Source organism: Gavialis gangeticus, unplaced genomic scaffold (genome assembly GCF_001723915.1).
Source record: "Gavialis gangeticus isolate Ggan-Ray unplaced genomic scaffold, GavGan_comp1, whole genome shotgun sequence".
Lineage (NCBI taxonomy): Eukaryota > Metazoa > Chordata > Crocodylia > Gavialidae > Gavialis > Gavialis gangeticus.
In genome coordinates, this window is record NW_017729025.1 from 7,022,555 (window position 1) to 7,032,144 (window position 9,590).

The 9,590-nt window shown below is 50.4% G+C and overlaps 1 protein-coding gene across 2 annotated transcripts in view; it reads right to left on the reverse strand.

The window, feature by feature from the left end:
• GNG2 (G protein subunit gamma 2) overlaps positions 1-9,590 on the reverse strand; it is a 117,612-nt gene that overhangs the window by 2,845 nt on the left and 105,177 nt on the right. The window contains exons 4-5 of one of the 2 annotated variants that reach the window (XM_019518351.1): positions 5,028-5,122; positions 1,923-2,020 (exon numbers count right to left, since the gene is read on the reverse strand). In XM_019518351.1, the coding sequence (XP_019373896.1) occupies positions 1,923-2,009 (87 nt within the window). In that variant the 5' untranslated portion in view covers positions 2,010-2,020; positions 5,028-5,122. Of the gene's footprint in view, positions 1-1,922; positions 2,039-5,027; positions 5,123-9,590 lie in introns of both variants that reach the window. The other variant, XM_019518350.1, reaches the window with a different exon arrangement.

Genomic DNA, 9,590 nt, shown 5'->3' on the forward strand with positions numbered 1-9,590 from the left:
CACACACACACACACACACACACACACACACACATCCCTCTCTCAAAAGGCTCAGATACTGGGTGCCACTTTCTGAACTAATGACAGCCTGCTGTGTGTGTGTGTGTGTACACACTCATGCATATACATATACACACATACACATCCATCCATGTATATGCAGATGCATACACACACACACATACATACACATACACACATGCACATCCATCCATCTATATACATATACATATATATATTATATATATACATACATACACACACATGCACATCCATCCATCCATGTATATACAGATACATATATACACATACACACATGCACATCCATCCATCCATGTATTTACAGATACACACACATGCACATCCATCCATCCATCCATCCATCCATCCATCCAGCCTTTCATTCTTTCTTGCTAATCTACAAAGGTGCATTGCTACCCTGCCTTCTGACTAACTTTAGACTCATACTACCTCTCTCCCACCTCAACCTGGGATAGATCAGTTATATTAATCCAGGGGACAAGTTCTTAGATGCCTGAGCAGTGCATGAAAAAGAAACAGATAATTGCACAAACCATCCGAGTTCCTGACCAGCAAGAAAACCCGTGCCTGCCCAAATTTCTGTTTGGGGCATGCAGCCACTTGTTTGTGAAGGCATGCACTCCCTGCTCTGGTACAGGCTTGCAGGTATGACATAGGCACCTGGATGAGAACATTTGCCTTTAAAGAGAGAAAGAGGCCCTCCATAGCCACAACTGCAATCACTGTTTGCAGTAGCATTCATATTAGCCAGCAGCTTTCTAGGCATTCAGGCAGGGGCAGCCCATTCCCAGAGGAGCTCCTAGATTAGAAACAGAGCTTGCAAGTGCTGGAGGGGCAGAGGCAGGACTGTACCCACTCAGCACAACTCGGCTGAACAATGTAGGGTCTCATTATTCCAGCCTGAGACCCAGGCTTTTTAAAAGCTGGAAAGTGTAAACAGCTACAAAGAAGAAAAATACCTCCTAGAAAGGACCAGCCTTTCAATTTAGAAGGAAAATGCTGATTTCTGTTTGTGGTCGCGCTCTCAGTTGGATAAGGCATGGAGCGCAATTTCACGCATTAGACCACGTTATGAAGAGAGCACAGTTTTGAGTGGCTGCAATCAGTTAGCTGCTCACATGCATTAACCTTCAAACAACACCCACACAGCCTGAAAAAAATCCCTTCCCATTTCCCAAAAGGCCATGCAAGGAGGATTGCTTTAGCCAAGTGTTTTCGAGCGCTGGTGTTTGTCTGTGATCACACCAGCCACCCTGCCATCACCAGTGAGGAAAGCAAGGCAAGTGTCTACTGACTTCACAGATCTGAAAACCAAAAAAGAAAGAGCATCTAGACTGATTTCCTACATAAAATCACTGGCAAGGATTTCACCCAGCAATTCGCGTGTCTAGCCCAACAGCCTGTGGCTGGACCTGCGTGCATCTTTGAGAAAGATGTTCCATCTAGAGGCAAGGACCAGCAGCGCTAGAGAGCTTGCAACATCCCTTAGTGATCTTTCCCAATGGGTGGCCACCCATTACCGAGTGCTTTTTGTCACAGTAGGACTTCAGTGAAGTCAGAGAATCAACCCTGTGATACACACAGCTTATTTCACCTGCCAACCACTGGGTCGTGTTTGGCCTTTAGCTAGTAGATCCGACTTCTTTTCCCTCGGTGAGGAACTGTCGACCACCACCAAGTGGTTTTTCTAACCTTTCCTTCTATAACCAAATAGACTGAGCCATTAAGTTTGCAAAACATCCCATATTCAAGATGTATTGCCTGTGTTTGCCAAGGGGTCAAACCACAGGAGCAGAACAGCCCTACCTGGCCTTCAAATCTGCACCCAATCACGCAAACACCCAGAACAGGCGAATTAAATACCTTGGACCGAGTGTTACCTTTATTCTGTCGATGTTGGCCTCCATCTTCAGCTGTTCCACCAGTTTCCTGGCTTGCGCTATGCTGGCGGTGTTGTTGCTAGCCATCTGAGGCAGGGCTGTGCTTGTCAGACGTGCTGCAGAAACAAAGTGAATTAAGCAAGCGCACCAGGGAATTCAATGGGATCAGCTGCATGTTCCTCAGGGCCACGAAATCTAATAAAGGTTGCTGCAATTAACCCAGGTGGCAACGCCTCAGCCAAGCTGGAGATGGCCTCCATCAACTTTTGTGTGATTAAACAGCCTCGGAAAGATACAAACCCGCATGTAGTATCGCTGCTACAATCCTGACAATTGCTTGCAATGCTGACCCCAGGTAGAAGGAAGGAAAAAGGGTCCCAGAGTCAGAAACACTATCCCAGTGGGACAAGAGCAATGGCTTGAGACCTTTAGAAATACATGCAGCGAGGCCTCTGGCATACAGGTGACAGACTGGGCGTTTTTCACAGGAGGACTTCAGGGAAGTCAGAGAATCACACAGAAATTGGGCTGGAAGGGACTTCTGGAGGTCATCCAGTCCAACCCGTGTTCAAGGCAAGGACCATCCCTGCCTAAAAACCATCCCCAGACGAGTGTGTGTCCAACTCGGGGTGGGCAGTTATTTTGGGCGGAGGGCATCTTACTGAGTTTTGGCAAGCCATCGAGGGTTGCATGACAGGCAGCCAGGGGCAGATAAATATTAATTTTCTTAATTTTTTAGGGGACCCGCAGGCTGGATAGAATGGCCTGACGGGTTGCATCTGGCCCGCGGGCCGCATTTTGCCCACCCGTGATCTAACCTGTTCATAACTGGATGAACAACCATTGCGTGCAGCTCCCAGGCACAATGCCCCAAGGCACCAAGGACACCCTAACCTGTCACAGGTAACGCAGAGGGATGAGGGGAACAACGTTAAGCCTTGTTTAAAAAAAAGAGGGGAAAAAGATCAGGTTCACAGTTTGCTTCCTTACATTCAGGGTCTGGGGTTGAAGGGAGAGGGGCCTGCCCTGAGTTTTTTCCAGCTCTTACTGCACATAGTCACCAGGGCTATAAGTACCAGGGTGTTCTCAGTGGGGGCCAACCTTTTTGCAAAAATTACCCCTACCCCTGAGCGCCACTCCGGTGCCCGTCCCCTTTCCAATGTGCTGCTCTGCTTTCTACTTCCTCCGTTTTGCTCCCTGCCCAATCTGCTGCTCTGCTTTCCGCTCCCTGCCCTACCTGCTGCGTGCACCGTGGAGGCTGCCTGTGCATCTGGGCTGCTGACTGGGTGCCCTGCCCCAGACCCTGCTATGCTTCGCTTAGCTATAATAAGTGCTGGGATCCTGTTCATTTGGCTAAGACGGCTGGCTTCAGAACAACAACGCTGTCACCAGCTTGCTTCGGCATTTGGGGTGTGAGCTAGCTGGCTTCCAACGAGCAACTCAGTCACTTGCTCATTAGGATTTTAATTTCCAGGTGGGTATGAAAAAGAACGAGAGAGAGAGAGAGAGAGAGAGAGAGAGAGCACGCAAGCGAGAGATCACGGTTACTGCAGAGGTATTTTCTCCGCCATTCCCTTTCCAATCAAAAGACCTGACACTATAATTATGGTCAGAGTAGGAACAAGCTTTTCCTCTACCCTTTAAACAAAAAACTTAAAAAACAAAAAACCCCCCTTTTGGTTCCAGTATTAGGCCACAGTGGACAGATGCTTTCAGCAAGTTTCCTGCTCCACTCTTTCACGCTAGTGTCAGTCAACTTAGGCTCATTACACTGGCCCTCCAATGCCAAGGCTGATCACAATGCTTGGGAAGGAACGTGCCCCCGGGAATGTGAGCATCCAGTTATAAACAAGCTGATTTCTACGGGCAGAGGCTGTGCCCTTGCCCAGGGATGCGTTAACAAAGCGACCAGTGAGCGGCTCGATGCAAAACAGGATACGGGAGCTTCCTGTTTCTTTAGACACTTTTACAAAGAGGCAAGCTGCCGGTGTGCGTTTGGTTACCCACTCGACTTGGTCTCCAGGAGATTTTCAAGCGCTACCAGGCTCAGTCAACAGTGGGCAGAAAGACACAGCGCCCGTATCCTCCAGCAAGAGCCTCACTGAAGCTCGCTTAGCACTTGTCAAGGGAGGAGATATAAATCGGTGCGGGGCTCTTTCAGTGTCAGTGCGCTGTGCTACCAGCATCTCATTTTGCTGGTGACTAGGCATCAAGAAGGGGAGATGCATCTTCCCCTTGGCCTTGGGGATGCAGCTGTTGTGTCCTCACTTCCTCCATCCCTGGCTTTCCCCACAGACACTGTCCTCGGGAGGCTAGAGCAGTACTTCCCCCATGACAGGTTACAAGCGCCAGGGAGGCCCGGATTCCCTCGAGCCCACAGTTAACGGGGGCAGGTGCTGCAGCTGGTCCCCACTGCATTTCCTTTTCCCCACAGAAGCTAAACCTGGGCGCTTCAGGTTAGTGACTGCCCCAGGCACAAAGGGAGCTGCCTCAGAGCAGCTGAGATGCAGACGTGTCCCAGCCCCTGTCCAATGCAGGTGCACGGACAGTTACCCCCGAAGGGGGTTGTAAAAGATGCTACGTCTAAGTCGGGTTGTGACAGGAGCCAAGTGGAAATCCCAAGGCTTGAGGGAAGCTGCTCTCTGCTCAGGCTCTGACTGGCTGTCTCCGTGGCTTTTCTTTGCAGGAAACAGAGGAATTTCCTCCCAACAGTGCACCCTAGGGTGTTTCAAACTGGTCACTGACAGCACCCCAGTTTCAAGAGTGCCAATGCCTGGGGGAGCTTGAGTCGTAGAGAAGCAAGGCTGGAAGGGACCTCAGGAGATCATCTAGCCTAAGCAGGGAATCAAACCTGCAACCTTGGTGTCATGAGCACCATGCACTAACTAAGCTAAATGGCTGCTCCTTCAACCATTAATTCAGGGACTCAACTCAGGACCTAGACAGCAGTATGAGGCCACTGCCAGGCCAAGACTAGCTTGAAATAGCCAGCTACCAAGGTAGGCAAAGAAAACTCGAGCCATGGTGTGATGCTCTCACTGCGAAGCACCCCATGAAAAGCCTTCCTGGTCCCCGCACCATGGCCAGGTGATCGGTTGTACTTACAATTCAGTAACAAAGTGGGTGATGCCCAAGAGTCTTTTCAGCAATTTGCTTCTCGAGTGGGAGTTGGTTGCCTGCCAATCTTCAACAGTCACTGCCTTCAAGGGAGGGAAAGAGAAGGGGAGAGAGGAGGAAACAGTGTTAGACCAGCATCATGTCAACATGGGTGTCACTGAATGAATGCATGGGGAATTTTACATGCAGTATGAGGAAACATGCAGTGTGTCTGGCAGGGGAGGGCAGCCTGAAACGGCAGTGCTCAAGGACAGGTAGTACAGCAGGGTTTCACTAGGATCACAGAACAAGGGAGTTGGACGGGACCTCAGGGTCATCCAGTCCAAACCCCTGCTGCAAGCAGGACCAGCCCCAACCGCATCATTCCAGCCAACGCTTTGTCTAGCCGGGTCTCAAACTCCTCCAAGGATGGAGATGCCATCACCTCTCTGGGGAGCCTGCTGCAGCGCTTTACTACCCTCCTAGTGAGAGTTTTCCCTAACATCTAACCTCCACTTCCTTTGCTGCAACTTGAGCCCATTGCTCCTTGTTCTGTCATCAAAGAAGCCACCAAAGAAAGAACTGCGGCGATGAGGCCTGTTTTTACTCTGCAGGAATGGAGGGGCTAAATCAGAAGTTTGCAGATGTTGCATGGGGTACCGACAAGCCCCCCTTCATTGCGTCCCCGTTCTCACTTAGCCATGCACGGTTTAACCATCCCCGGTTATGAGCAACTAGTCCTATGCGGCATTCAAATCTGCTCCCCTGGGAGGGCAGTTACATCCTCCTGCACCATCCGTGCAAGACTGGTGAAGTCACTGGGGTGGGGAGCTGTTGCAAGAGGAAAGACATGAAACCCATGGTTCAGATGATGCAGTGCTCTCATTCTGCACCCATTCATTCACCACTGCGGGCACGACGCAGCCAAGAGAGCAAGCAGGACTGGCCTCAGGTGGGAGAGCTGGCCTGACTCACCGCTCCTTCCTACGGCCACCCCAAACTCCTGCCGTTCAAACCACGTTGCCTGTAGCAACTCATCACACATCCTGTGTTGTATAAACATACCCCCAAGTTTGCGCATGCACACATGCACTTCTATAGCAACACTAGACAGAGGACAGCACTGAGATCTGACCTCCAGCACATCTTCAACATGTCCTATATATACTTACATGAGCTGCTGGCTTTCTCTCCAACAACTTGCCAAGGTTTTTGGGAGGTTCTTGAAGAGGCTCTTGAAGAACTTGAAGAGGTGCTTGGGGAAATAAGCCTTCTACATACAAATGCACTCACAGCTTTACCCTTTCGGTGCTTCCTTGCTCATGGAGTAAGAACTGCTCATTATCTGTCTCCTTTGTAGGTTTAGGATCCAATGTCAAGAGCGGCCGACATGCTAGAAGGCATCCTCACTGCTGCCGAGACGCTCCACGGCGCAGAAGATATTGTTCATTCTGGCTAAACTACGCTGCTGCTTTGTGGTTAACCAAGAGCAGCTGTGATTGGAGAATGGCACCAGCAAGAATCAGAGGGGAAGTAGCCAGCTTTCCTTTTTGCCTCCCTGTATGATCACGTAACCTTTAGACTCGCCTCTAAAACCCGCCTGCTGCAGGGCAGAATGCACTAGGCAAAGGATGAGTTTTCACAGCACTGTTTGGTGGCTGGACCCAGGCTTGTTTAGGACATTCAACGCTGTCTGGTGTGTGCCTGTAGCTGCAGCTTCGTTAAGAGAAGCTCTTTACAGCTCCGTTAGCGCTCATCAGCTATGCTAATATTTGAATGTTGCATTCCCCGCTTGGAGACATCAGTGTGGTGGGGGGAGTGATGTCTGCCTATCCAGTGGAGTAGGATTTGTATCTTGATTGGTTTTTGAATTACAGCAGTGCCTAGAGGCCCCAGGGACTGGCTCCCTTTAATGTTCATGGGACAAACACCTAGCAGGAGGCAGTTCCTGTCCAGGAGAATTTGCCGTCCAAAAACCCAAAATAGGCTAGAGGAGAGGAAGAGGCACAGAGACAGCAAGGGATGTGACCAAGGACACCCACCTGGTCTGTGTTGGAGCAGAAGCCTAGCTGGCTGACTCCCAGTCCAGCACCCTAGACACTAGGCTACATGACCTACCAATCACACTGCGCTGCTCAGCAGCCTAGTGCTAACGCATACACAGGCAGGGCATTGCCGAATGAACTGCTTCTGGCAGGGACCCAAGGCAACTTCAGTGGCACTTCCGCATGCTTGTGGGATCAGGTCTTCACCCATGGGCAGAAGCTCTCTGCAGCTGTGAGCTTCCTTGCTCACATGAATGCTTTTGGAAAGTTTTGACACTGTGCACCCGGACCACGTTCAAGTGGTGCTCCTCGTGTTCAGCAACACACGTGTCCTTGACTTGGCCTACATGCCATGCCACAAGGAATTAAATGCACTTCCCCTGCCACACAACCCTGTAACTACAGAGAAGAGCACAGAGGGACTCACAACCAGGCTTGTGAGGGTGAGACGCAACACTGATGCAGGACTACAAAGGACAGCTTAAAACAGAGCAAACCAGCAGACAAGTGCCCGTGTCTGAGCTGCCTTCAAGTTAGGAAGAAGTGTGTGTGTGCATGTGTGTGCGTGTGCATGTGGGTGTGTGTGTGCATGTGCAGGGGAGGGGAATGGAGGAAGGAAGGGAAGGAAACAAGTGCATCCCTTCCACCTCGCGGAGACCTGCTCTGTTTCTCTCACTCACAGAAGGATCCCAGTGGCTCAGACCCTCACAAGCTGCTCACTCATCCCCCCCAAGGCAACATGTCCTCCTTACCAGGGGCAGCCTCCTCCCTTTCTATCCAGTTCCCTTTTGGCAGGTCCCACCAGACTTGTCCTTGTTTCAGGCTAGCTCAACAACCCCTTGCTGCCCAGGCCATCTACCTGCATATACCTTAACCCAGGCCAGAGTGAGGTCAGAAGAAAAGAGAGACTCCACCACAACTTCCCTTGGCAGCTTGCTCCACTGCCCTACTGTGCACACCCTTCAGACGCTCCTCTGGAGATCTGACTTTAGCAAATGCCTCTTTCTCCTCATTTGCTTTTATTTATTTTTTTCCCTTCCACTTCCTTCAGAAACACACATATGGGACACGCCGTCCGCAGCAGGATGGCGTGAAGGCCCCGCCGCTGCAAACACACACTTCCGTGCCACCAGGAAGGAACCCACTGCGAGGATGGTGGGAAAGCCCGGCCTGCGTGTAAGTGCCTGCTGGTCAAGGTAAGCGCATGCCAAAGTGTTTGTAGGCCTGGGACCTCTAGTTGCAAAGTGGATCAGAGAAGAGCACAGGGCTTGGACCCGACGATCTCACGAGGTCCCTTCCAGCCCTAAACTTCTATGAATTTGCAAATTCTGGGACCAGACAAGCGATGTTTTCCACTTAGCTGCATTGCATATTTACTCCTTTTTCTGCCCTTTCTGAATACGCCGCTACAGATAAGTTGCTACGAGACACTTGACTTTTGCCCTTCCTTATTGATTTCCTTAAGAAAACAGCAGTACACAGGCAAATTGCTGCTGTGCCTCTCCCATTGGAGTCAGCTTAGTCACCCAAGGGTACGATAAGTAGAGTTTGACTTGTAGGAGGCATTCCCCCCCATCTGAAAAACATAAAAGAGTGTGATCAAGAAAGATCCTTTTGTGTAGTGTGCAAGAGCTGTTCAGGGCTGCGTGAATGCCGTTTCTGATTTGATGGCATGTCAAAAGTCCTTGCCTTCAATCTGAAGCTCTCCTCCCCACTTCCGGCTGTCCGCCCCCAACCACTCCTCTTGAAATGCCGTTTGTCCATGATGTGCCGAGGCAGATAAGCTGCAGGGAGAGATTGCCACTGCCCAGCAGGGAGAAGCAGTCCAGCCAGAAACGGGGGGCTCACGCAGGAGGATGGGGGTATTTTTATACCCAGGATGATGACATCTCCCGTAATGCAATGCGACGGTGCACACAGAAGTGGGAATGAACGTAGGCGTGACACAAAATACACTCTTCTTATTCCAAAAATCAACCTGTTCTCATGGCAAACCTGTACTTGAGCAAAACCTTGTTTTCCCAACGGGTCAATACTTCAAAATCCCCCTTCCAGCCCTCACTGGAAGGGCACAGATATCTGCTTCGGTCTGGACACAACGTCCATTGGTATTTTGGATGCAAACGTATTTTTAGGGCCCCGACCATGTATATTTTTCACGGTGGTTTTCTATTACTGATCCAACTTATGGGGGGTGTGGAAGGAGCCAGGGTAACAAATATAACACTCAGTAGACGTGTACTTCTGTGAGGCCCTTTCCACCTGAAAAACATGGGAGGGAAGACAGGCCACTAGGCAGGTGGAGAAACTCCACCCAACACAGATGCTGGCTTTCTCTCCGATCAAACCTTTAAAGCTTCCTTCCTGGAGACAGAGGACATTTATATTTCAGCATCATTATACAATGCACTGCTGGTCCAACCTCACCCCAAAGACACTGAAGGCATCCAAAATGATGTTGCTCATTGTGGGGAAACCCTGGGCGGCCCACATGTCCTTCTGCAGCAGGGGCTACCACTTTGCAGAG